Consider the following 27121-nt stretch of genomic DNA (forward strand, 5'->3'; position numbering starts at 1 on the left):
GGTCGTGGTCGTTAAGACCGGCAATAAAAACCGCCTGGTCATCGACTACAGCCAGACCATAAACAGGTACACCCAGCTGGACGCATACCCCCTTCCCCGCATATCTGATATGGTCAATCAGATTGCGCAGTACCGGGTATTCTCCACCATCGACCTTAAGTCGGCCTATCACCAACTCCCTATCCGCCCCGAGGACCGCCAGTATACAGCCTTCGAGGCGAACGGCCGCCTCTACCACTTCCTTAGGGTTCCCTTCGGCGTCACCAACGGGGTTTCGGTCTTCCAAAGGGAGATGGACCGGATGGTTGACCAGAACGGGCTGCACGCCACGTTCCCCTATCTAGATAACGTCACCATCTGCGGCCGCGACCGGCAGGACCACGATGTTAACCTGGAGAGATTCCTCCATACGGCCCAACGGCTGAACCTCACCTACAATAAGGATAAATGTGTGTTTAACACCTCGCGCCTTGCCATCCTCGGCTGTGTAGTAGAGTACGGAGTCATCGGCCCCGACCCCGAAAGAATGCGCCCCCTCATGGAGCTACCCCTCCCCCACTGTCCAAAGGCACTGAAGAGAACCCTGGGGCTCTTCGCCTACTATGCCCAATGGGTGCCCAATTATGCGGACAAAGCCAGACCCCTCATGAAGTCCACTTCCTTCCCCCTTACGGAGGAAGCGTGCGCAGCCTTCTCCCTCATTAAGGGAGACATTGCCAAGGCCACTATGCACGCAGTGGATGAGTCCATCCCCTTCCAAGTCGAGAGCGATGCATCCGACTTCGCCCTAGCCGCCACCCTTAACCAGGAGGGGAGACCGGTGGCCTTCTTCTCAAGGACCCTACAGGGCCCTGAGATCCGACACTCGTCAGTCGAGAAGGAGGCCCAGGCGATTGTGGAGGCGGTACGATGCTGGAGGCACTACCTGGCAGGCAAACGATTTACCCTCCTTACCGACCAACGTTCGGTCGCTTTTATGTTTAATAACAAGCTGAGGGGCAAAATCAAGAATGACAAGATCTTGAGGTGGAGAATCGAGCTCTCCACCTACGATTATGATATCTTGTACCGGCCAGGTAAGCTGAACGAACCCCCCGATGCTCTGTCACGAATTACATGCGCCAGCGCGCAAAGTGATAGACTTCAGACCCTCCACAACGACCTCTGCCACCCCGGGGTCACCAGACTTTACCACTTCATTAAGGCCCACAACCTGCCCTACTCCATTGAGGAGGTCAGGACCATGACCAGCAACTGCCAGACCTGTGCCGAGTGCAAACCGCACTTCTTTAGGCCGGACAGAGCAAGCCTGATCAAGGCCACCCGCCCCTTCGAGTGCCTGAGCATCGACTTTAAGGGGCCCCTCCCGTCCTCTGACCGTAATGTGTACTTCCTCAACATTGTTGATGAGTACTCCCGTTTCCCCTTTGCCTTCCCCTGCCCAGACATGACCAGTACCACGGTCATTAAATGCCTGAACGACCTCTTCGCCTTGTTCGGGTTCCCAAACTATATACATAGTGACCGGGGCTCCTCCTTCATGAGCGAGGAACTCCGTCAGTTCCTACTAGCGAGAGGTATTGCTGCAAGCAGGACCACCAGCTACAACCCCCGAGGGAACGGCCAGGTAGAAAGAGAGAACGCGACGGTATGGAAGGCCGTCCTCTTAGCCTTAAAGTCTAAGGGCCTCCCAACCTCCCGCTGGCAGGAAGTCCTCCCGGCAGCGCTGCATTCCACCCGGTCACTACTTTGCACTGCCATCAACGCCACCCCCCATGAACGAATGTTTGCTTTCCCCAGGAAGTCGACTACGGGAACCACGCTACCAACCTGGCTGACCTCTCCGGGGCCCGTCTTGCTGCGAAAGCACGTGAGGGCCCATAAAACGGACCCCCTGGTCGAGAGGGTGGACCTCCTGCACGCCAACCCCCAGTACGCCTATGTGGCATACCCAGACGGGCGGGAGGACACAGTCTCCTTACGAGACCTCGCACCCTCGGGCACTCCGGAGACACCACCTTCATCCCCCCCCACCACCCCCCCAATTCCAGACCAGGTAGACGGCATGCCGGAACCCCACGAGCCTTCGCCGACCACGCAGACACCAGCATTAACACCGGATAATGCAACACCGCCGCTGCGACGATCAGAAAGGCTTACGAGGCCTCCAGACAGACTGACTTACCAGAACTGGTAGTACACTTCACCCCGCCGGACTCAAATCTGAACAAGGGGTGAATGTGGTAAACCACTTTTATCGTTCACTATTGTTACTCTATGGTTATCACTGTTCACACTGTTGTATCACTATACGAGGTCGCCTCTTGTCACGCTGCTATACCTGGGCTGACCACTGCTGACTCCGCCCATGACTCCACCTACCTGCCCAGGTATAAAGGTAGTCAACTGGCTGGTATTCCTCCTTGTTGGATCCGATCACCCACGAGGGTGGGCTCTGTTATTTAGCCAATAAAAACCTATAGTTACTTTCTTAACTCGTCGCTTTTCATTGGATGAATTGATAGGTATATCAGCCAGATCAGGGTAGGGTTTCGAACCCCGCTCCAGACAGTCCCGGCAAGTGGAGTCGGAGCTCCGGCTCTAAATTCTGGGTTGACATCCAGCGGGATATTTGCGTCCGTGGGTGTGGGTGGCCCCCCCTCCTTGTATAGCTTGTGGGAGCCCGTAAAACCCTCCCGCCATAGGACTAACCACCCTAATGGCTGGTTCAAAGATGGTTACGGTCACGGAATGAGCGTTAATCACGGCCATAAATCCTTCCACCACTTCATACAGCTCCCCAAAGGGAACAGTGTGAAGACACGTATGACGACGACATTGCTAAATAAATAAATGGAATAAAAAAAATTCTTTTAGGGCTTTTAAAAGTCTTTCTGTTTAAAACTACTTCAGATTCTTCAAAATAATGTAAACATTTTTAAAATTTTATAAAAGTTCACAAAATATTCATAAAATAGCAGATAACTTACTTTCCCTGCAGCTGTGTAACTACAAAGTCCTCTGCAGCTGCTTGGAGAGATTGGGGGCGTGTCCTACTACAATGAGACCTTAAGGGGCGTGTCTCACTTGCACAGCGCGCTCCAGGCTTCGCGCTGGCTGCACTCCTGGGCGGCGTGACGTCAAACGCTGCCCGGGATTCTTCTGTTTCAAAATGGAATTCCAGGCGTCCCTGGAGGTGAACGGCAGGCGCGTCGGGTAAGTGCATATCAGGGGCTTACACGCGCGGCAAGCCACCGACCCGAATTACTGCCCCATTGTGTTACAGGCTGGAATCTAATCGGGGGTTCAGGGGGGTTACACCTCGGCGATCAGTGTCAGAGTATGGGAGAGACTCCCTGATTGACTCATTCTGTAACAGGACTGATGTGCCAAATAACTGCCTGAATCCGTTAATAAAAGCCTTCAGTTTTAAGCTTTAACTTAAGTAAGAACATGGCATCGAGTTAACACAGTTTATCACTGGTAGAACATTCCAGAAGAGGGGCGGGGCTAGGGAGGAGCATTAGTGGTTCTCCCAGTGGAACATTCCAGACATTACAAGTACAACAACAACAACAATACAAATGCCAGAACACAGAGTTATTTCATCACATTCACCCCCTGCTATAGATTCAGTCTGTCAGGAGGTCTGATAATCCTCTGGGAACGACGTAACCCTTGCTGAGGCTCCTCCCGGAGTACTAACTCCAGTTCATTCGAAATCCCAGAATCATCAGTATTTTCCACACTGAGGGTTTGTGTCTCTGAAGGTCCAATACCACGATTGAAAACTCTACTCTCAGAGTCGAACTCTTTTCGAGCTCCAGCAGGTGCAAGATCTTTAATAGAGACCGTATCCTCTCGCCCATCCGGATATTGAATATACGCATACTGGGGATTAGCATGGAGGAGTTGTACTTCCTCCACCAGTGGATCAGTCTTGTGTGGCCTCTCACATGTCTGCGCAACAACACAGGGCCCGTGGTCGTCAACCATGTGGGTAACATTACTCCAGTAGTAGCTTTTCTTGGAAAACTAAACATCCTTTTATGAGGGGTGGCATTCGTCGCTGTACACAAAAGAGACCTTATGGAATGCAGCACGTCTGGCAGGACATCCTGCCAGCGAGAGGTTGGCAGGCCTCGCGACTTCAGAGACAGTACGATAGCCTTCCACACTGTCGCATTTTCTTTCTCGACCTGCCCATTACCACGAGGGTTGTAGCTGGTAGTTCTACTCGTTGCAATCCCCTTCAATAGCAAAAAACTGTCGCAATTCTTCGCTCATAAAGGAAGAACCCCTATCACAATGTATATACTTAGGCATGCCGAACAAGGAAAACAGTTGGCAGAGGCATTTAATTACAACAGCACTAGTCACATCCGGACAGAGGATAACAAAAGGGAACCGAGAGTACTCGTCTATAATATTAAGAAAATAGACATTACGGTCGCTCGATGGAAGGGGACCTTTAAAATCGAGACTCAAACGCTCAAATGGTCGAGTTGCTTTAATAAGATGAGCTGGCTCGGACGGCTTATAGAAGCAGGGTTTGCATTCAGCACAAACACGACAGGTTCTGGTCATTGTCCGGACCTCAATAGAGTAGGGTAGATTGTGGGACTTAATGAAGTTGTTCATTCTGGTAACCCCAGGGTGGCAGAGTGCGTCATGGAGACTTTGAAGCTTATCTGTACCTAGACTAGCACATACTCCTCGTGATAAAGCATCCGATGGCTCATTAAATACTCCAGGCCTGTACTGAATATCATAGTCATATGTTGACAGTTCTATTCGCCATCTTAAAATCTTATCATTTTTGATCTTGCCTCTCTGCTTAGTGTTGAACATAAAGGCCACGGATCGCTGGTTAATAATGAGCGTAAAATGTTGGCCAGCGAGATAATGTCTCCAATACCTGACTGCTTCGATAATCGCCTGTGCCTCCTTTTCCACTGAAGAATGTCGAACTTCTGGTCCTTGCAATGTACGAGAGAAGAAAGCTACTGGTCTACCAGCTTGGTTAAGAGTTGCTGCCAACGCAAAATCTGATGCATCACTTTCCACTTGAAAAGGGATCTTCTCATCCACGGCACATACCACTGCCTTCTCAATGTCCCGTTTGATATTAAGGAAAGCCTCCTGAGCTTCCGCCGATAGCGGAAAAGACGTCGACTTAATAAGAGGTCGGACTTTATCTGAGTAGCTGGCCACCCACTGGGCATAGTACGAGAAGAATCCCAGACACCTTCTTAAAGCTTTTACAGTGTGAGGTAAAGGTAATTCCTTTAGTGGGCATAATCTTTCAGGGTCTGGCCCGATTACCACATTCTCCACAACGCAACCGAGAATACACAAACGTGTAGTATTGAAGGTACACTTGTTTTCGTTGTAGGTCAGGTTTAACCTCTTTGCAGTCTCTAGGAACTTCACGAGATTTTGATCATGCTCCCGTTGGTCACGCCCACAGATGGTAACATTGTCCAGGTACGGGAATGTTGCTTCCAACGCGTATTCATCCACCATACGATCCATCTCCCGTTGGAAGACGGATACCCCATTCGTCACTCCAAAGGGCACCCGAAGGAATTGGTACAGGCGCCCATTAGCTTCGAAGGCCGTATAAGGTCGGTCTTCTATTTTGATGGGGAGTTGATGGTAGGCAGACTTTAAATCAATGGTGAAGAACACGCGGTACTGAGCTATCTGGTTCACCATCTCAGAAATATGAGGCAAAGGATAGGCGTCTAATTGGGTATACAAGTTTATAGTCTGGCTATAATCGACCACAAGTCTTTTCTTCTCATTAGTTTTAACCACCACCACCTGGGCACGCCACGGGCTACCACTGTGTTCGATGATTCCCTCCCGTTGAAGCCTTTCCACTTCCTCTTTTATAAATGTTTTATCTTCTGAACTATACCGTCGACTCTTAGTCGCTATAGGTCTACAATTAGGAGCAAGGTTCGCGAACAAAGAAGGCGGGCTTACTTTTAAAGTAGAAAGGCCGCAGACTGTGAGTGGAGGCTGAGATCCACCATACTTAAGGGTAATGCTCTCATGCTGACACTGGAAGTCCAAGCCTAATATTAAGTTCACACACAACTGAGGTAATATGAGGAGTTTAAAGTCCTTATACTCCGTATCCTTAACGGTCAATGTGACTTTACAATATCCAGTTACCTCCGAAGTAAGGGACTTGGACGCCATCACAATTTCACTTCGAGTAGGATACACCTTCAATGAACAGGAGTTAACAAGGTTGGGGTGTATAAAACTTTCAGTACTGCCACAGTCTATCAAACACCCAGTAGGACGACCATTAATCTTGATGTCCATCATAGATTTCGACAAGGAACACGGTATGGTCTGGTCAACCATAGCCGAGGCTAGAGTAAAACGATAGGTGGCAGCAGAGAAGACATCGGGTACAGGATTACCCTTACACACTTTACTAAAATGTCCCCGTTTCTTACATTTAAAACAGGTAGCCTCTCTGGCTGGTCATCTTTGCCTGGGGTGTTTAGATTGGCCACAAAAATAACACTTAGACCCATGGGGTACAGCCACAACAATAGGATTAAGTGGGGGCTCCATTGGTGTTATGGATGCCTCCATACTCGGAACACACGTTGCTGAGAGAGATGCATGGGCTGATGCATACACTTCTGAATTCTTCTGGGCTACATCTAACGATCGAGCAGTAGCGACGACCGTTTTTAAAACTAACGAGTCGTTCTCGAGGAGTCTGTCTAATATAATTAGATCGGAGGCCAGATATGAAAGAATCGCGGATGGCTTCTTCTTGATACACTATGGCAGAGACAGTCTTGTAGTTGCAATCCTTAGCCAAAGCCTTAAGGTCCTGCAGGAAATCGTCCAGGGATTCCTCGGGTAATTGCCTGCGAGTAGACAAAAGATACCTGGCGTATAATTCGTTAACCGACTTAAGGTACTGGGCCTTAAGAGCTGTGAGAGCCTCTTCATATGTAGTAATATCTTCAATTATAGAGTAAGTTTGATGACTTACCAAATTGGTTAGAAGACCCAACTTGTAAACCGTCAAATCGAACGATGCGATGAAGTATTCAAAACATTGAAGCCAATGCGTAAATTTCTTCGACGCATCTGCCGAATGGGGATCGATGTCCAGACGCTCTGGTTTCAAAAATCGATCCATCTTCCAAAAGTTGTTACTTAATAAAATTGATGTGCCAAATAACTGCCTGAATCTGTGAAGTTAAAGCTTAAAACTGAAGGCTTTTATTAAGTAAGAACATGGCATCAAGTTAACACAGTTCATCACTGACCCAGCCCTTGGTAGAACATTCCAGAAGAGGGGCGGGGCTAGGGAGGAGCATTAGTGGTTCCCCCGGTGGAACATTCCAGACATTACAAGTACAACAACAACAACAACAATACAAATGCCAGAACAAAGAGTTATTTCATCACAAGGAGTCAGGAATCTTCTCCACTATCGCCCAATCACACCAGCAAGGTGATGGTGGCTGTATCATCAGGTGCGACCGGGAGTTGTGCTCTCACACTGCTGTCCCTGGTGTGAGGAGGGTGCAGTGCCCAGACTGAACCCCCTCACTGGTCACTCTGTAATGTGCCCAGACTGAACCCCCTCACTGGACACTCTGTACTGTGCCCAATCCATGAACCCCTCACTGGACACTCTGTATTGTGCCCACTCCATGAACCCCTCACTGGACATTCTGTACTGTGCACACTCCATGAACCCCTCACTGGGCACTCTGTACTGTGCCCACTCCATGAACCTCTCACTGGTCACTCTGTATTGTGCCCACTCCATGAACCCCTCACTGGACACTGTACTGTGCCCACTCCATGAACCCCTCACTGGACACTCTGTACTGTGCCCACTCCATGAACCCCTCACTGGACACTCTGTACTGTGCCCACTCCATGAACCCCTCACTGGACACTCTGTACTGTGCCCACTCCATGAACCCCTCACTGGACACTCTGTACTGTGCCCACTCCATGAACCCCTCACTGGACACTCTGTACTGTGCCCACACCATGAACACCTCACTGGACACTCTGTACTGTGCCCACTCCATGAACCCCTCACTGGACACTCTGTACTGTGCCCACTCCATGAACCCCTCACTGGACACTCTGTACTGTGCCCACTCCATGAACCCCTCACTGGACACTCTGTACTGTGCCCACTCCATGAACCCCTCACTGGACACCCTGTATTGTGCCCACTCCATGAACCCCTCACTGGACACTCTGTACTGTGCCCACTCCATGAACCCCTCACTGGACACTCTGTACTGTGCCCACTCCATGAACCCCTCACTGGACACTCTGTATTGTGCCCACTCCATGAACCCCTCACTGGACACTCTGTACTGTGCCCACTCCATGAACCCCTCACTGGACACTCTGTACTGTGCCCACTCCATGAACCCCTCACTGGACACTCTGTACTGTGCCCACTCCATGAACCCCTCACTGGACACTCTGTACTGTGCCCACTCCATGAACGCCTCACTGGACACTCTGTACTGTGCCCACTCCATGAACCCCTCACTGGACACTCTGTACTGTGCCCACTCCATGAACCCCTCACTGGACACTCTGTACTGTGCCCACTCCATGAACCCCTCACTGGACACACTGTACTGTGCCCACTCCATGAACCCCTCACTGGACACTCTGTACTGTGCCCACTCCATGAACCCCTTACTGGACACTCTGTACTGTGCCCACTCCATGAACCCCTCACTGGACACTCTGTACTGTGCCCACTCCATGAACCCCTCACTGGACACTCTGTACTGTGCCCACTCCATGAACCCCTCACTGGACACTCTGTACTGTGCCCACACCATGAACACCTCACTGGACACTCTGTACTGTGCCCACTCCATGAACCCCTCACTGGACACTCTGTACTGTGCCCACTCCATGAACCCCTCACTGGACACTCTGTACTGTGCCCACTCCATGAACCCCTCACTGGACACTCTGTACTGTGCCCACTCCATGAACCCCTCACTGGACACCCTGTATTGTGCCCACTCCATGAACCCCTCACTGGACACTCTGTACTGTGCCCACTCCATGAACCCCTCACTGGACACTCTGTACTGTGCCCACTCCATGAACCCCTCACTGGACACTCTGTATTGTGCCCACTCCATGAACCCCTCACTGGACACTCTGTACTGTGCCCACTCCATGAACCCCTCACTGGACACTCTGTACTGTGCCCACTCCATGAACCCCTCACTGGACACTCTGTACTGTGCCCACTCCATGAACCCCTCACTGGACACTCTGTACTGTGCCCACTCCATGAACGCCTCACTGGACACTCTGTACTGTGCCCACTCCATGAACCCCTCACTGGACACTCTGTACTGTGCCCACTCCATGAACCCCTCACTGGACACTCTGTACTGTGCCCACTCCATGAACCCCTCACTGGACACTCTGTACTGTGCCCACTCCATGAACCCCTCACTGGACACTCTGTACTGTGCCCACTCCATGAACCCCTCACTGGACACTCTGTATTGTGACCACTCCATGAACCACTCACTGGACACTCTGTACTGTGCCCACTCCATGAAAAACCTCACTGGACACTCTGTACTGTGCCCACTCCATGAACCCCTCACTGGTCACTCTGAACTGTGCCCACTCCATGAACCCCTCACTGGTCACTCTGTACTGTGCCCACTCCATGAAAAACCTCACTGGACACTCTGTACTGTGCCCACTCCATGAACCCCTCACTGGTCACTCTGTACTGTGCCCACTCCATGAAAAACCTCACTGGACACTCTGTACTGTGCCCACTCCATGAACCCCTCACTGGACACGCTGTACTGTGCCCACTCCATGAACCCCTCACTGGACACTCTGTACTGTGCCCACTCCATGAAAAACCTCACTGGACACTCTGTACTGTGCCCACTCCATGAACCCCTCACTGGACACTCTGTACTGTGCCCACTCCATGAACCCCTCACTGGACACTCTGTATTGTGATCACTCCATGAACCCCTCACTGGACACTCTGTACTGTGCCCACTCCATGAACCCCTCACTGGACACTCTGTATTGTGACCACTCCATGAACCCCTCACTGGACACTCTGTACTGTGCCCACTCCATGAACCCCTCACTGGTCACTCTGTACTGTGCCCACTCCATGAACCCCTCACTGGACACTCTGTACTGTGCCCACTCCATGAACCCCTCACTGGACACTCTGTACTGTGCCCACTCCATGAACCCCTCACTGGACACTCTGTACTGTGCCCACTCCATGAACCCCTCACTGGACACTCTGTACTGTGCCCACTCCATGAACCCCTCACTGGACACTCTGTACTGTGCCCACTCCATGAACCCCTCACTGGACACTCTGTACTGTGCCCACTCCATGAACCCCTCACTGGACACTCTGTACTGTGCCCACTCCATGAACCCCTCACTGGACACTCTGTACTGTGCCCACTCCATGAACCCCTCACTGGACACTCTGTACTGTGCCCACTCCATGAACCCCTCACTGGACACTCTGTATTGTGCCCACTCCATGAACCCCTCACTGGACACTCTGTACTGTGCCCACTCCATGAACCCCTCACTGGACACTCTGTACTGTGCCCACTCCATGAACCCCTCACTGGACACTCTGTACTGCGCCCACTCCATGAACCCCTCACTGGACACTCTGTACTGTGCCCACTCCATGAACCCCTCACTGGACACTCTGTACTGTGCCCACTCCATGAACCCCTCACTGGACACTCTGTACTGTGCCCACTCCATGAACCCCTCACTGGACACTCTGTACTGTGCCCACTCCATGAAACCCTCACTGGGCACTCTGTACTGTGCCCACTCCATGAACCCCTCAGTTGTCACTCTTGGGTACACACCTCGCGACACGGTTAAAGTTACTCCGTGTGAATCTCAGCGAGCACCTCACCAGCCTGGAGTCTGGGCCTCACTGTCTGGCCAGCACCTGGTGTGAGATCAGATGGACCCCGTCAGTTGTACGCTGCTCTAATCTTCACCCTCACATTCCCCCTCTTCCTCGGGAGTGGCTGTTAAAATCGGGCCACATGCCACTATCTGTGAGCCCATTGATCACTGTCCGTGTGAAGATTGGCCCGAATTGAAACTGTGTCCTCCTTGTCCTACTTTCAGAGTTTGGTTTAAGGTTATTCTCAGATCTCCTCTTTTGCAGGCTATTTAATGTTTTATAAACCACTCAGACACCTCCTTTCAAGGCTGAAAATCCCAAGTCTCTCCCGCCTTTCCTCATAACTCGGAGCCTTGACCTGGGGGTCAGTCTCGGGGCTCCTCTCCGCACTGTCCCCAGGGTCTGAGTGTCTCCCCTGTGTCTGGGAACCCTGACCTGGGGGTCAGTCTGGAGGCTCCTCTCCACACTGTCCCCAGTGTCTGAGTGTCTCTCCTGTGTCTCGGTGACCTGAACTGGACTCAGTACCAGTGACACTGCGGTTCATGGTTTACCGGCCATTCGTGGTCGAGCAGTGAATGATGCCTACGTGTGGTCCATGAACGGCCTTAACTCGCCCAGTTCACATTGAAATTGACCTCAACAGCTGCCGATTACAAGACCCACAAGCTGCTGAGTGAATCAATCGAAGCTTTCTTGTCAAATCATCAAAGAGTTCAGACAAGTCAATGACTACCAATTATTTATTGAATACAAGGCACAATTATCACCACTTGGGAGTTTAACATTGAGTCTAGAATTAGTAACAGATCGGAATAGTTATTGGCAGCGTCACCTAACAACTTGAATAATAAATAATGATTAGACGGAGTTACTTAAGGAAATGAATGAGAGAGGTTGTGAAGGCTGCTCAGTGTATCACTGGAATTCAGCATTAACTGGGTAGCTCACTGTCAAATTACAGCTGAGATCTGTGTGTGAGAGTGATATCAATTGGAGGGATTCAATTAGGAGCAATTCCTTCGATGGATGACCAGTTAACAGCATGAGTTAGCCAGTTTATTGAGTAGGTTAGGGTCTGTGTGCTGGTGGCTAGCACTGTTTCCAGAGCTTACACGACCGTGTCCTTATGAGCGACGTGGTTGAGTTGATTATCCTCCCCTGGAACGGGGAACGTTGAATTGGTGACGGGTTTTTCTGTTCCACTCGAATCCTCTGCTCCGCCTGAACCCACCTTACACACGAGTGACTCTATGGTAGTTTGCTGCTGAACTCTCACCTTCCTTGACCTCACACAACTTGGTCAGTTAAGTAACACTCTTATTCTTCCCTGCAACTGGATAGTCTAGCCGTACAATTGGACTTTTTACTGTCTGTTCTGATATACTTTGTACTTGTTAAGGTTCCCTTCAGTAAGTGTTCTTGAAGACCTCGAGGTTAATGTGTCCTGGATACCTCAGCATGGCAGACTGGAAACTACTCCTCGAACTTCTCAATCTTTCTCCAATCTTGCTGTGGGTCTGGAGTCACATATAGGCCAGACCGGCAGATTTCCTTCCCTAAAGGACATTAGTGAACCAGGTAGGTTTTTATGACAAAAAGGTAGTTTCGTTACTGGTACTAGTTTTTTTAATTCCAGAATTATTTAATTAACTGAATTTAAATTCCCAGCTGCGTGGTGGGATTTGAACTCAACTGCTAGTCCAGTAACATAACCACTACCGCACCCACTCTGTTTCTGTATTTGTGTGTGTCCATCTCTCCCTGTCCATCAGTTTCTGTCTGTGTGTATACTGATGTATCTAATATTGTATCTGTGTGTGTGTCCATCTCTCTCTGTCCATCAGTTTCTGTCTGTGTGTGTGTGTGTATACTGATGTATATTGTATCTCTGTCGGAGTCCCTTTACCTGTCTTCCATTTGTATCTTGCTCTGTATGGAAATATCTACCCACAAGACCCTATTTTATGCCTGTGAAACGTGGACAACATATTCAGGCCACATTGAGACACGGAATCTCTTTCACTCGAGCTCCCTGAGACGACTAATGAAGATCAGATGATAAGACAAGATCCCTGACACCAAAGTCCTTCAGATAAGAAAGCATAGGGGGAAAACCATCAAAAAGGCCCCTCCAACTATTTTCTCCCATCACGTTGCTGATGCTGGATGTGAACGTCAGCTGAGAAAGTCTCGCTTGAAGAGTCAGGATCCCAACCTGGTGCATCAGGGATCCACTGTTTAATCTGTATATTTAAGGTGATAAAGATTAATGGTATATTTAAGGTGTAACATTAACGGTATATTTAAGGTGTAACATTAACGCTATATCTAAGGTGTAACATTAACGGCATATTTAAGGTGTAACATTAACGGCATATTTAAGGTGTAGACATTGATGGTATATTTAATGTGTAAGCATTAACGGTATATTTAAGGTGTAGACATTGATGGTATATTTAAGGTGTAAACATTAACGGCGTATTTAAGGTGTAAACATTAGTGGTGTATTTAATGTGTAAACATTAATGGTATATTTAAGGTGTAAACATTAATGGTATATTTAAGGTGTAAACATTAGCGGTATATTTAAGGTATATAAACATTAACGGTATATTTAAGGTGTATCATTAATGGTATATTTAAGGTGTAAACACTAATGGTATATTTAAGCTGTAAACATTAACGGTATATTTAAGCTGTAAACATTAACGGTATATTTAAGGTGTAACATTAACGGTATATTTAAGGTGTAAACATTAACGATATATTTAAGGTGTAAACATTAAGGTATATTTAAGGTGTAATATTAACGGTATTTTTAAGGTGTAAACATTCATGGTATGCTTAAGGTGTAAACATTAACAGCATCTTTAAGGTGTAAACACTAACGGTATATTTAAGGTGTAAACATTAACGGTATATTTAAGGTGTAAACATTAATGGCGTATTTAAGGTGTAAACATTAATGGTATATTTAAGGTGTAAACATTAACGATATATTTAAGGTGTAAACATTAAGGTATATTTAAGGTGTAATATTAACGGTATATTTAAGGTGTAACATTAACGGTATTTTTAAGGTGTAAACATTAACAGCATCTTTGAGATGTAAACACTAATGGTATATTTAAGGTGTAAACATTAACGGTATATTTAAGGTGTAAACATTAATGGCGTATTTAAGGTGTAAACATTAACGGTATATTTAAGGTGTAAACATTAATGGCGTATTTAAGGTGTAAACATTAACGGTATATTTAAGATGTAAACATTAATGGCGTATTTAAGGTGTAAACATTAACGATATATGTTCGAATCTGGCCTCGGGCGACTGTCTGTGTGGAGTTTGCACATTCTCCCCGTGTTTGCGTGGGTTTCCTCCGGGTGCTCCGGTTTCCTCCCACAGTCCAAAGATGTGCGGGTTAGGTTGATTGGCTATGATAAATTGACCCTTAGTGTTAGGGGGATTAAATACGTGGGGTTACGGGGATAGGGTGGGATATGTGTTGGTGTAGGGGTTACGGGGATTGGGTGGGAGATGTGTCGGTGCAGGCTCGATGGGCCGAAATGGCCTCTATCTGCACTGTGGGGTTTCCGTGATTCTGTGATTTAAGATGTAAACATTAACGGTATATTTAAGGTGCAAATATTAACGGTATATTTAAGGTGTAAACTAACGGTATATTTAAGCTGTAAATATTAACGGTGTATTTAAGCTGTAAACATTAACGGTGTATTTAAGCTGTAAACATTAACGGTGTATTTAAGCTGTAAACATTAAGGTATGTTTAAGGTGGATTGTTGTTGTCCTTTTTCCATCATTCGGATGAGACGTTAAACCGAGGTCCCGTCTGCTCCCTCGGGTCGATAAAAAAGATCCCATGGCGCTAATTCAATGAAGAGCAGGGGAGTTATCCCTGTGTCCTGGCCAATATTCATTCCTCAACCAATAGCAAAACCAGGTGATTTGTTTCATTGCTGTTTGTGGGATCTTGCTGTGCACAAATTGGCAGTCATGTTTCCTACATTACAACAGTGACTACACTTCAAAACTGTAAAACACATTGGGACGATTTGAGGCCAAGAAAGGCGCTTTACAAATGCAAGTCTTTCCTTCCTCTTGTCATTCTGTTGTCGGGGAGAGACAGGTACACCTGCCAGGTACAACACTGTCTGTCATTGCAGGCTGGGCACTGACTGATTGACAAAGTAGAGACTCTGGGAGGGTGAGACCGGGTCAGGTCAGCAGGGGAGTGAGATTAGTCTCATAGGGTTTAACAGTGTCTGGGAGGGTGAGACGGGGTCAGGAGGGCAGTGAGATTAGTCTGACAGGGTTTAACAGTGTCTGGGAGGGTGAGACGGGGTCAGGAGGGGAGTGAGATTAGTCTGACAGGGTTTAACAGTGTCTGGGAGGGTGAGACGGGGTGAGGAGTGGAGTGAGATCAGTCTGACAGGGTTTAACAGTGTCTGGGAGGGTGAGACGGGGTCAGGAGGGGAGGGAGATTAGTCTGACAGGGTTTAACAGTGTCTGGGAGGGTGAGACAGGGTCAGGAGGGGAGGGAGATTAGTCTGACAGGGTTTAACAGTGTCTGGGAGGGTGAGATGGGGTCAGGAGGGGAGTGAGATTAGTCTGACAGGGTTTAACAGTGTCTGGGAGGGTGAGACGGGGTCAGCAGGAGAGTGAGATTAGTCTGACAGGGTTTAACAGTGTCTGGGAGGGTGAGACGGGGTCAGGAGGGGAGTGAGATTAGTCTGACAGGGTTTAACAGTGTCTGGGAGGGTGAGACGGGGTCAGGAGGGGAGGGAGATTAGTCTGACAGGGTTTAACGGTGTCTGGGAGGGTGAGACGGGGTCAGGAGGGGACGGAGATTAGTCTGACAGGGTTTAACAGTGTCTGGGAGGGTGAGACGGGGTCAGGGGGGGGAGTGAGATTAGTCGGACAGGGTTTAACAGTGTCTGGGAGGGTGAGACAGGGTCAGGAGGGGAGTGAGATTAGTCTGACAGGGTTTAACAGTGTCTGGGAGGGTGAGACGGGGTCAGGAGGGGAGTGAAAATGTCACAAATATGTCAACATGGGAAAGAATCGAAACTTCACTTACTGAATCACAAAGGAGCCAGCACAGAGACATCAGAAGCTGAGAAAATAAAACAAAATGTGAGAAATGGGAATAAAATATATAAATAGAGAATGTGAGATATTCTACATCACTCACTGGGCCCAGGAACCAATCACCTCCCAGCAATAACTGAAGAGACTCACAAATGATAAATGTGCAAACGGCGAGGGGCTGGAGGTGGAGGGGCTGGAGAGGGAGGGGCTGGAGGGCGAGGGACTGGAGGGCGAGGGGCTGGAGGGGGAAGGACTGCAGGGGGAGGGACGAGGGGGAGGGACTGGTGTGAGGAATGGAGAGTGTTTACATTCCTCTCTCTCACTCTCTCCTCTCAGTGCCCTGTGCTCCCAGTACTGGAGATTCCCCACACTCACTCTGTCCCTCAGTTCTACATTCCTCTCTCTCACTCTCCCCTCTCAGTGCCCTGTGCTCCCAGTACTGGAGATTCCCCACACTCACTCTGTCCCTCAGTTCTACATTCCACTCTCTCACTCTCCCCTCTCAGTGCCCTGTGTTCCCAGTACTGGAGATTCCCCACACTCACTCTGTCCCTCAGTTCTACATTCCCCTCTCTCACTCTCTCCTCTCAGTGCCCTGTGCTCCCAGTACTGGAGATTCCTCACACTCACTCTGTCCCTCAGTTCTACATTCCCCTCTCTCACTCTCCCCTCTCAATGCCCTGTGCTCCCAGTACTGGAGATTCCCCACACTCACTCTGTCCCTCAGTTCTACATTCCTCTCACTCTCTACTCTCAGTGCCCTGTGCTCCCAGTACTGGAGATTCCCCACACTCACTCAGTCCCTCAGTTCTACATTCCCCTCTCTCACTCTCGCCTCTCAGTGCCCTGTGCTCCCAGTACTGGAGATTCCCCACACTCACTCTGTCCCTCAGTTCTACATTCCTCTCTCTCACTCTCTCCTCTCAGTGCCCTGTGCTCCCAGTACTGGAGATTCCCCACACTCACTCTGTCCCTCAGTTCTACATTCCCCTCTCTCACTCTCTCCTCTCAGTGCCCTGTGCTCCCAGTACTGGAGATTCCCCACACTCACTCTGTCCCTCAGTTCGACATTCCTCTCTCTCACTCTCCCCTCTCAGTGCCCTGTGCTCCCAGTACTGGAGATTCCCCACACTCACTCTGTCCCTCAGTTCTACATTCCCCTCTCTCACTCTCTCCTCTCAGTGCCCTGTGCTCCCAGTACAGGAGATTCCCCACACTCACTCTGTCCCTCAGTTCTACATTCCCCTCTCTCACTCTCCCCTCTCAGTGCCCTGTGCTCCCAGTACTGGAGATTCCCCACACTCACTCTGTCCCTCAGTTCTACATTCCTCTCTCTCACACTCCCCTCTCAGTGCCCTGTGCTCCCAGTACTGGAGATTCCCCACACTCACTCTGTCCCTCAGTTCTACATTCCTCTCTCTCACTCTCTCCTCTCAGTGCCCTGTGCTCCCAGTACTGGAGATTCCCCACACTCACTCTGTCCCTCAGTTCTACATTCCTCTCTCTCACTCTCTCCTCTCAGTGCCCTGTGCTCCCAGTACTGGAGATTCCCCACACTCACTCTGTCCCTCAGTTCTACATTCCTCTCACTCTCTACTCTCAGTGCCCTGTGCTCCCAGTACTGGAGATTCCCCACACTCACTCTGTCCCTCAGTTCTACATTCCTCTCTCTCACTCTCTCCTCTCAGTGCCCTGTGCTCCCAGTACTGGAGATTCCCCACACTCACTCTGTCCCTCAGTTCTACATTCCTCTCTCTCACTCTCCCCTCTCAGTGCCCTGTGCTCCCAGTACCGGAGATTCCCCACACTCACTCTGTCCCTCAGTTCTACATTCCCCTCTCTCACTCTCTCCTCTCAGTGCCCTGTGCTCCCAGTACTGGAGATTCCCCACACTCACTCTGTCCCTCAGTTCTACATTCCTCTCTCTCACTCTCCCCTCTCAGTGCCCTGTGCTCCCAGTACTGGAGATTCCCCACACTCACTCTGTCCCTCAGTTCTAAATCCTCTCTCTCATTCTCCCCTCTCAGTGCCCTGTGCTCCCAGTACTGGAGATTCCCCACACTCACTCTGTCCCTCAGTTCTGCATTCCCCTCTCTCACACTCCCCTCTCAGTGCCCTGTGCTCCCAGTACTGGAGGTTCCCCACATTCACTCTGTCCCTCAGTTCTACATTCCTCTCTCTCACTCTCTCCTCTCAGTGCCCTGTGCTCCCAGTACTGGAGATTCCCCACACTCACTCTGTCCCTCAGTTCTACATTCCCCTCTCTCACTCTCTCCTCTCAGTGCCCTGTGCTCCCAGCACTGGAGATTCCCCACACTCACTCTGTCCCTCAGTTCTACATTCCTCTCTCTCACTCTCCCCTCTCAGTGCCCTGTGCTCCCAGTACTGGAGATTCCCCACACTCACTCTGTCCCTCAGTTCTACATTCCTCTCTCTCACTCTCCCCTCTCAGTGCCCTGTGCTCCCAGTACTGGAGATGCCCCACACTCACTCTGTCCCTCAGTTCTACATTCTGCTCTCACTCTCCCCTCTCCGTGACCTGTGCTCCCAGTACTGGAGATTCCCCACACTCACTCTGTCCCTCAGTTCTACATTCCTCTCTCTCTCACTCTCTCCTCTGAGTGCCCTGTGCTCCCACTACTGGAGATTCCCCACACTCACTCTGTCCCTCAGTTCTACATTCCTCTCTCTCACTCTCCCCTCTCAGTGCACTGTGCTCCCAGTACTGGAGATTCCCCACACTCACTCTGTCCCTCAGTTCTACATTCCTCTCTCTCACTCTCCCCTCTCAGTGCCCTGTGCTCCCAGTACTGGAGATTCCCCACACTCACTCTGTCCCTCAGTTCTACATTCCTCTCTCTCACTCTCCCCTCTCAGTGACCTGTGCTCCCAGTACTGGAGATTCCCCACACTCACTCTGTCTCTCAGTTCTACATTCCTCTCTCACTCTCCCCTCACAGTGCCCTGTGCTCCCAGTACTGGAGATTGCCCACACTCAATCTGTCCCTCAGTTCGACATTCCTCTCTCTCACTCTCCCCTCTCAGTGCCCTGTGCTCCCAGTACTGGAGATTCCCCACACTCACTCTGTCCCTCAGTTCTACATTCCTCTCTCTCACTCTCCCCTCTCAGTGCCCTGTGCTCCCAGTACTGGAGATTCCCCACACTCACTCTGTCCCTCAGTTCTACATTCCTCTCTCACTCTCCCCTCTCAGTGCCCTGTGCTCCCAGTACTGGAGATTCCCCACACTCACTCTGTCCCTCAGTTCTACATTCCCCTCTCTCACTCTCTCCTCTCAGTGCCCTGTGCTCCCAGTACTGGAGATTCCTCACACTCACTCTGTCCCTCAGTTCTACATTCCCCTCTCTCACTCTCCCCTCTCAATGCCCTGTGCTCCCAGTACTGGAGATTCCCCACACTCACTCTGTCCCTCAGTTCTACATTCCTCTCACTCTCTACTCTCAGTGCCCTGTGCTCCCAGTACTGGAGATTCCCCACACTCACTCTGTCCCTCAGTTCTACATTCCCCTCTCTCACTCTCGCCTCTCAGTGCCCTGTGCTCCCAGTACTGGAGATTCCCCACACTCACTCTGTCCCTCAGTTCTACATTCCCCTCTCTCACTCTCTCCTCTCAGTGCCCTGTGCTCCCAGTACTGGAGATTCCCCACACTCACTCTGTCCCTCAGTTCGACATTCCTCTCTCTCACTCTCCCCTCTCAGTGCCCTGTGCTCCCAGTACTGGAGATTCCCCACACTCACTCTGTCCCTCAGTTCTACATTCCCCTCTCTCACTCTCTCCTCTCAGTGCCCTGTGCTCCCAGTACAGGAGATTCCCCACACTCACTCTGTCCCTCAGTTCTACATTCCCCTCTCTCACTCTCCCCTCTCAGTGCCCTGTGCTCCCAGTACTGGAGATTCCCCACACTCACTCTGTCCCTCAGTTCTACATTCCTCTCTCTCACACTCCCCTCTCAGTGCCCTGTGCTCCCAGTACTGGAGATTCCCCACACTCACTCTGTCCCTCAGTTCTACATTCCTCTCTCTCACTCTCTCCTCTCAGTGCCCTGTGATCCCAGTACTGGAGATTCCCCACACTCACTCTGTCCCTCAGTTCTACATTCCTCTCTCTCACTCTCTCCTCTCAGTGCCCTGTGCTCCCAGTACTGGAGATTCCCCACACTCACTCTGTCCCTCAGTTCTACATTCCTCTCACTCTCTACTCTCAGTGCCCTGTGCTCCCAGTACTGGAGATTCCCCACACTCACTCTGTCCCTCAGTTCTACATTCCTCTCTCTCACTCTCTCCTCTCAGTGCCCTGTGCTCCCAGTACTGGAGATTCCCCACACTCACTCTGTCCCTCAGTTCTACATTCCTCTCTCTCACTCTCCCCTCTCAGTGCCCTGTGCTCCCAGTACCGGAGATTCCCCACACTCACTCTGTCCCTCAGTTCTACATTCCCCTCTCTCACTCTCTCCTCTCAGTGCCCTGTGCTCCCAGTACTGGAGATTCCCCACACTCACTCTGTCCCTCAGTTCTACATTCCTCTCTCTCACTCTCCCCTCTCAGTGCCCTGTGCTCCCAGTACTGGAGATTCCCCACACTCACTCTGTCCCTCAGTTCTACATTCCTCTCTCTCACTCTCTCCTCTCAGTGCCCTGTGCTCCCAGTACTGGAGATTCCCCACACTCACTCTGTCCCTCAGTTCTACATTCCTCTCTCTCACTCTCTCCTCTCAGTGCCCTGTGCTCCCAGTACTGGAGATTCCCCACACTCACTCTGTCCCTCAGTTCTACATTCCTCTCTCTCACTCTCTCCTCTCAGTGCCCTGTGCTCCCAGTACTGGAGATTCCCCACACTCACTCTGTCCCTCAGTTCTACATTCCTCTCTCTCACTCTCCCCTCTCAGTGCCCTGTGCTCCCAGTACTGGAGATTCCCCACACTCACTCTGTCCCTCAGTTCTAAATCCTCTCTCTCATTCTCCCCTCTCAGTGCCCTGTGCTCCCAGTACTGGAGATTCCCCACACTCACTCTGTCCCTCAGTTCTGCATTCCCCTCTCTCACACTCCCCTCTCAGTGCCCTGTGCTCCCAGTACTGGAGGTTCCCCACATTCACTCTGTCCCTCAGTTCTACATTCCCCTCTCTCACTCTCTCCTCTCAGTGCCCTGTGCTCCCAGTACTGGAGATTCCCCACACTCACTCTGTCCCTCAGTTCTACATTCCCCTCTCTCACTCTCTCCTCTCAGTGCCCTGTGCTCCCAGTACTGGAGATTCCCCACACTCACTCTGTCCCTCAGTTCTACATTCCTCTCTCTCACTCTCCCCTCTCAGTGCCCTGTGCTCCCAGTACTGGAGATTCCCCACACTCACTCTGTCCCTCAGTTCTACATTCCTCTCTCTCACTCTCCCCTCTCAGTGCCCTGTGCTCCCAGTACTGGAGATGCCCCACACTCACTCTGTCCCTCAGTTCTACATTCCCCTCTCTCACTCTCTCCTCTCAGTGCCCTGTGCTCCCAGTACTGGAGATTCCCCACACTCACTCTGTCCCTCAGTTCTACATTCCTCTCTCTCACTCTCCCCTCTCAGTGCACTGTGCTCCCAGTACTGGAGATTCCCCACACTCACTCTGTCCCTCAGTTCTACATTCCTCTCTCTCACTCTCCCCTCTCAGTGCCCTGTGCTCCCAGTACTGGATATTCCCCACACTCACTCTGTCCCTCAGTTCTACATTCCTCTCTCTCACTCTCCCCTCTCAGTGACCTGTGCTCCCAGTACTGGAGATTCCCCACACTCACTCTGTCTCTCAGTTCTACATTCCTCTCCCACTCTCCCCTCTCAGTGCCCTGTGCTCCCAGTACTGGAGATTCCCCACACTCACTCTGTCCCTCAGTTCTACATTCCTCTCTCTCACTCTCCCCTCTCAGCGCCCTGTGCTCCCAGTAGGGGAGATTCCCCACACTCACTCTGTCCCTCAGTTCTACATTCCCCTCTCTCACTCTCTCCTCTCAGTGCCCTGTGCTCCCAGTACTGGTGATTCCCCACACTCACTCTGTCCCTCAGTTCTACATTCCTCTCGCTCACTCTCCCCTCTCAGTGCCCTGTGCTCCCAGTAATGGAGATTCCTCACACTCACTCTGTCCCTCAGTTCTACATTCCTCTCTCGCTCTCTCCTCTCAGTGCCCTGTGCTCCCAGTACTGGAGATTCCCCACACTCACTCTGTCCCTCAGTTCTACATTCCTCTCTCTCACTCTCCCCTCTCAGTGCCCTGTGCTCCCAGGACTGGAGATTCCCCACACTCACTCTGTCCCTCAGTTCTACATTCCTCTCTCTCACTCTCCCCTCTCAGTGCCCTGTGCTCCCAGTACTGGAGAATCCCCACACTCACTCTGTCCCTCAGTTCTACATTCCTCTCTCACTCTCCCCTCTCAGTGCCCTGTGCTCCCAGCACTGGAGATTCCCCACACTCACTCTGTCCCTCAGTTCTACACTCCTCTCTCTCACTCTCCCCTCTCAGTGCCCTGTGCTCCCAGTAGTGGAGATTCCCCACACTCACTCTGTCCCTCAATTCCACATTCCTCTCTCACTCTCTCCCCTCTCAGTGCCCTGTGCTCCCAGTACTGGAGATTCCCCACACTCACTCTGTCCCTCAGTTCTACATTCCCCTCTCTCACTCTCCCCTCTCAGTGCCCTGTGCTCCCAGTACTGGAGATTCCCCACACTCACTCTGTCCCTCAGTTCTACATTCCTCTCTCTCACTCTCTCCTCTCAGTGCCCTGTGCTCCCAGTACTGGAGATTCCCCACACTCACTCTGTCCCTCAGTTCTACATTCCTCTCTCTCTCACTCTCCCCTCTCAGTGCCCTGTGCTCCCAGTACTGGAGATTCGCCACACTCACTCTGTCCCTCAGTTCTACATTCCTCTCTCGCACTCTCTCCTGTCAGTGCCCTGTGCTCCCAGTACTGGAGATTCCTCACACTCACGCTGTCCCTCAGTTCTACATTCCCCTCTCTCACTCTCCCCTCTCAGTGCCCTGTGCTCCCAGTACTGGAGATTCCCCACACTCACTCTGCCCTCAGTTCTACATTCCTCTCTCTCACTCTCTCCTCTCAGTAACCTGTGCTCCCAGTACTGGAGATTCCCCACACTCACTCTGTCCCTCAGTTCTACATTCCTCTCTCTCACACTCTCCTCTAAGTGCCCTGTGCTCCCAGTACTGGAGATTCCCCACACTCATTCTGTCCCTCAGTTCTACATTCCTCTCTCTCACTCTCTCCTGTCAGTGCCCTGTGCTCCCAGTACTGGAGATTCCTCACACTCACTCTGTCCCTCAGTTCTACATTCCTCTCTCTCTCTCCCCTCTCAGAGCCCTGTGCTCCCAGTACTGGAGATTCCCCACACTCACTCTGTCCCTCAGTTCTACATTCCCCTCTCTCACTCTCTCCTCTCAGAGCCCTGTGCTCCCAGTACTGGAGATTCCCCACACTCACTCTGTCCCTCAGTTCTACATTCCTCTCTCTCACTCTCCCCTCTCAGTGCCCTGTGCTCCCAGTACTGGAGAATCCCCACACTCACTCTGTCCCTCAGTTCTACATTCCTCTCTCACTCTCCCCTCTCAGTGCCCTGTGCTCCCAGTACTGGAGATTCCCCACACTCACTCTGTCCCTCAGTTCTACATTCCTCTCTCTCACTCTCTCCTCTCAGTGCCCTGTGCTCCCAGCACTGGAGATTCCCCACACTCACTCTGTCCCTCAGTTCTACACTCCTCTCTCTCACTCTCCCCTCTCAGTGCCCTGTGCTCCCAGTACTGGAGATTCCCCACACTCACTCTGTCCCTCAGTTCGACATTCCTCTCTCTCACTCTCCCCTCTCAGAGACCTGTGCTCCCAGTACTGGAGATACCCCACACTCACTCTGTCCCTCAGTTCTACATTCCCCTCTCTCACTCTCCCCTCTCAGTGCCCTGTGCTCCCAGTACTGGAGATTCCCCACACTCACACTGTCCCTAAGTTCTACATTCCCCTCTCTCACTCTCCCCTCTCAGTGCCCTGTGCTCCCAGTGCTGGAGATTCCCCACACTCACTCTGTCCCTCAGTACTACAATCCTCTCTCTCACTCTCCCCTCTCAGTGCCCTGTGCTCCCAGTAGCGGATATTCTACACACTCACTCTGTCCCTCAGTTCTACATTCCTCTCTCTCACTCTCCCCTCTCAGTGCCCTGTGCTCCCAGTACTGGAGATTCCCCACACTCACTCAGTCCCTCAGTTCTACATTCCTGTCTCTCACTCTCCCCTGTCAGTGCCCTGTGCTCCCAGTACTGGAGATTCGCCACACTCACTCTGTCCCTCAGTTCGACATTCCTCTCTCTCACTCTCCCCTCTCAGTGCCCTGTGCTCCCAGTACTGGAGATGCCCCACACTCACTCTGTCCCTCAGTTCTACATTCCCCTCTCTCACTCTCTCCTCTCAGTGCCCTGTGCTCCCAGAACTGGAGATTCTCCACACTCACTCTGTCCCTCAGTTCTACATTCCTCTCTCTCACTCTCCCCTCTCAGTGCCTGTGCTCCCAGTACTGGAGATTCCCCCACACTCACTCTGTCCCTCAGTTCTACATTCCCCTCTCTCACTCTCCCCTCTCAGTGCCCTGTGCTCCCAGTACTGGAGATTCCCCACACTCACTCTGTCCCTCAGTTCTACATTCCTCTCTCACTCTCCCCTCTGAGTGCCCTGTGCTCCCAGTACTGGAGATTCCCCACACTCACTCTGTCCCTCAGTTCTACATTCCTCTCTCACTCTCCCCTCTCAGTGCCCTGTGCTCCCAGTACTGGAGATTCCCCACACTCACTCTGTCCTTCAGTTCTACCTTCCTCTCTCTCTCACTCTCTCCTCTCAGTGCCCTGTGCTCCCAGCACTGGAGATTCCCCACACTCACTCTGTCCCTCAGTTCTACATTCCTCTCTCTCACTCTCCCCTCTCAGTGCCCTGTACTCCCAGTACTGGAGATTCCCCACACTCACTCTGTCCCTCAGTTCTACAATCCTCTCTCTCACTCTCCCCTCTCAGTGCCCTGTGTTCCCAGTACTGGAGATTCCCCACACTCACTCTGTCCCTCAGTTCTACATTCCTCTCTCTCACTCTCCCCTCTCAGTGCCCTGTGCTCCCAGTAGCGGAGATTCCGCACACTCACTCTGTCCCTCAGTTCTACATTCTTCTCTCTCACTCTCCCCTCTCAGTGCCCTGTGCTCCCAGTGCTGGATATTGCCCACACTCACTCTGTCCCTCAGTTCTACATTCCTCTCTCTCACTCTCCCCTCTCAGTGCCCTGTGCCCCCAGTACTGGAGATTCCCCAAACTCACTCTGTCCCTCAGTTCTGCATTCCTCTCTCTCACTCTCCCCTCTCAATGCCCTGTGCTCCCAGTACTGGAGATTCCCCACACTCACTCTGTCTCTCAGTTCTACATTCCCCTCTCTCACTCTCCCCTCTCAGTGCCCTGTGCTCCCAGTACTGGAGATTCCCCACACTCACTCTGTCCCTCAGTTCTACATTCCTCTCTCTCACTCTCCCCTCTCAGTGCCCTGTGCTCCCAGTACTGGAGATTCCCCACACTCACTCTGTCCCTCAGTTCTACATTCCCCTCTCTCACTCTCTCCTCTCAGTGCCCCGTGCTCCCAGTGCTGGAGATTCCCCACACTCACTCTGTCCCTCAGTTCTACATTCCTCTCTCTCACTCTCCCCTCTCAGTGCCCTGTGGTCCCAGTAGTGGAGATTCCCCACACTCACTCTGTCCCTCAGTTCTACATTCCCCTCTCTCACTCTCTCCTCTCAGTGCCCTGTGCTCCCAGTACTGGTGATTCCCCACACTCACTCTGTCCCTCAGTTCTACACTCCTCTCTCTCACTCTCCCCTCTCAGTGCCCTGTGCTCCCAGTACTGGAGATTCCCCACACTCACTCTGTCCCTCAGTTCGACATTCCTCTCTCTCACTCTCCCCTCTCAGAGACCTGTGCTCCCAGTACTGGAAATACCCCACACTCACTCTGTCCCTCAGTTCTACATTCCCCTCTCTCACTCTCTCCTCTCAGTGCCCTGTGCTCCCAGTACTGGTGATTCCCCACACTCACTCTGTCCCTCAGTTCTACATTCCTCTCGCTCACTCTCTCCTCTCAGTGCCCTGTGCTCCCAGTACTGGAGATTACCCACACTCACCCTGTCCCTCAGTTCTACATTCCTCTCTCTTAGTCTCTCCTCTCAGTGCCCTGTGCTCCCAGTACTGGAGATTCCCCACACTCACTCTGTCCCTCAGTTCTACATTCCCCTCTCACTCTCCCCTCTCAGTGCCTGGGCTCCCAGTACTGGAGATTCCCCACACTCACTCTGTCCCTCAGTTCTACATTCCTCTCTCTCACTCTCCCCTCTCAGTGCCCTGTGCTCCCAGTACTGGAGATTCCCCACACTCACTCTGTCCCTCAGTTCTACAACCCTCTCTCTCACTCTCCCCTCTCAGTGCCCTGTGCTCCCAGTACTGGAGATTCCCCACACTCACTCTGTCCCTCAGTTCTACATTCCCCTCTCTCACTCTCTCCTCTCAGTGCCCTGTGCTCCCAGTACTGGAGATTCCCCACACTCACTCTGTCCCTCAGTTCTACATTGCTCTCTCTCTCACTCTCCCCTCTCAGTGCCCTGTGCTCCCAGTACTGGAGATTCCCCACACTCACTCTGTCGCTCAGTTCTACATTCCTCTCTCTCACTCTCCCCTCTCAGTGCCCTGTGCTCCCAGTACTGGAGATTCCCCACACTCACTCTGTCCCTCAGTTCTACATTCCTCTCTCTCACTCTCCCCTCTCAGTGCCCTGTGCTCCCAGTACTGGAGATTCCCCACACTCACTCTGTCCCTCAGTTCTGCATTCCTCTCTCACTCTCCCCTCCCAGTGCCCTGTGCTCCCAGTACTGGAGATTCCCCACACTCACTCTGTCCCTCAGATCTACATTCCCCTCTCTCACTCTCTCCTCTCAGTGCCCTGTGCTCCCAGTACT

The 27121-nt window shown here is 51.3% G+C and overlaps 1 protein-coding gene across 2 annotated transcripts in view; it reads right to left on the bottom strand.

Annotated features, from left to right (window-relative positions):
• Nucleotides 1-11703: 11703 nt before the first annotated feature.
• Nucleotides 11704-27121, bottom strand: part of LOC147095556 (class I histocompatibility antigen, F10 alpha chain-like) — an 86095-nt gene continuing 70677 nt past the window's right edge. For both annotated transcript variants that reach the window (XM_085974683.1, XM_085974682.1), the window contains 2 exons: nt 16081-16116; nt 11704-13224 (listed from right to left, as the gene is read on the bottom strand). In XM_085974683.1, the coding sequence (XP_085830809.1) occupies nt 16085-16116 (32 nt within the window). In that variant the 3' untranslated portion in view covers nt 11704-13224; nt 16081-16084. The remainder of the gene's footprint in view (nt 13225-16080; nt 16117-27121) is intronic.

The sequence above is a fragment of the Somniosus microcephalus genome, unplaced genomic scaffold (genome assembly GCF_052327205.1).
Source record: "Somniosus microcephalus isolate GS21.2 unplaced genomic scaffold, FLI_Smic_1.0 unresolved_chr1, whole genome shotgun sequence".
Classification (NCBI taxonomy): Eukaryota; Metazoa; Chordata; class Chondrichthyes; order Squaliformes; family Somniosidae; genus Somniosus; species Somniosus microcephalus.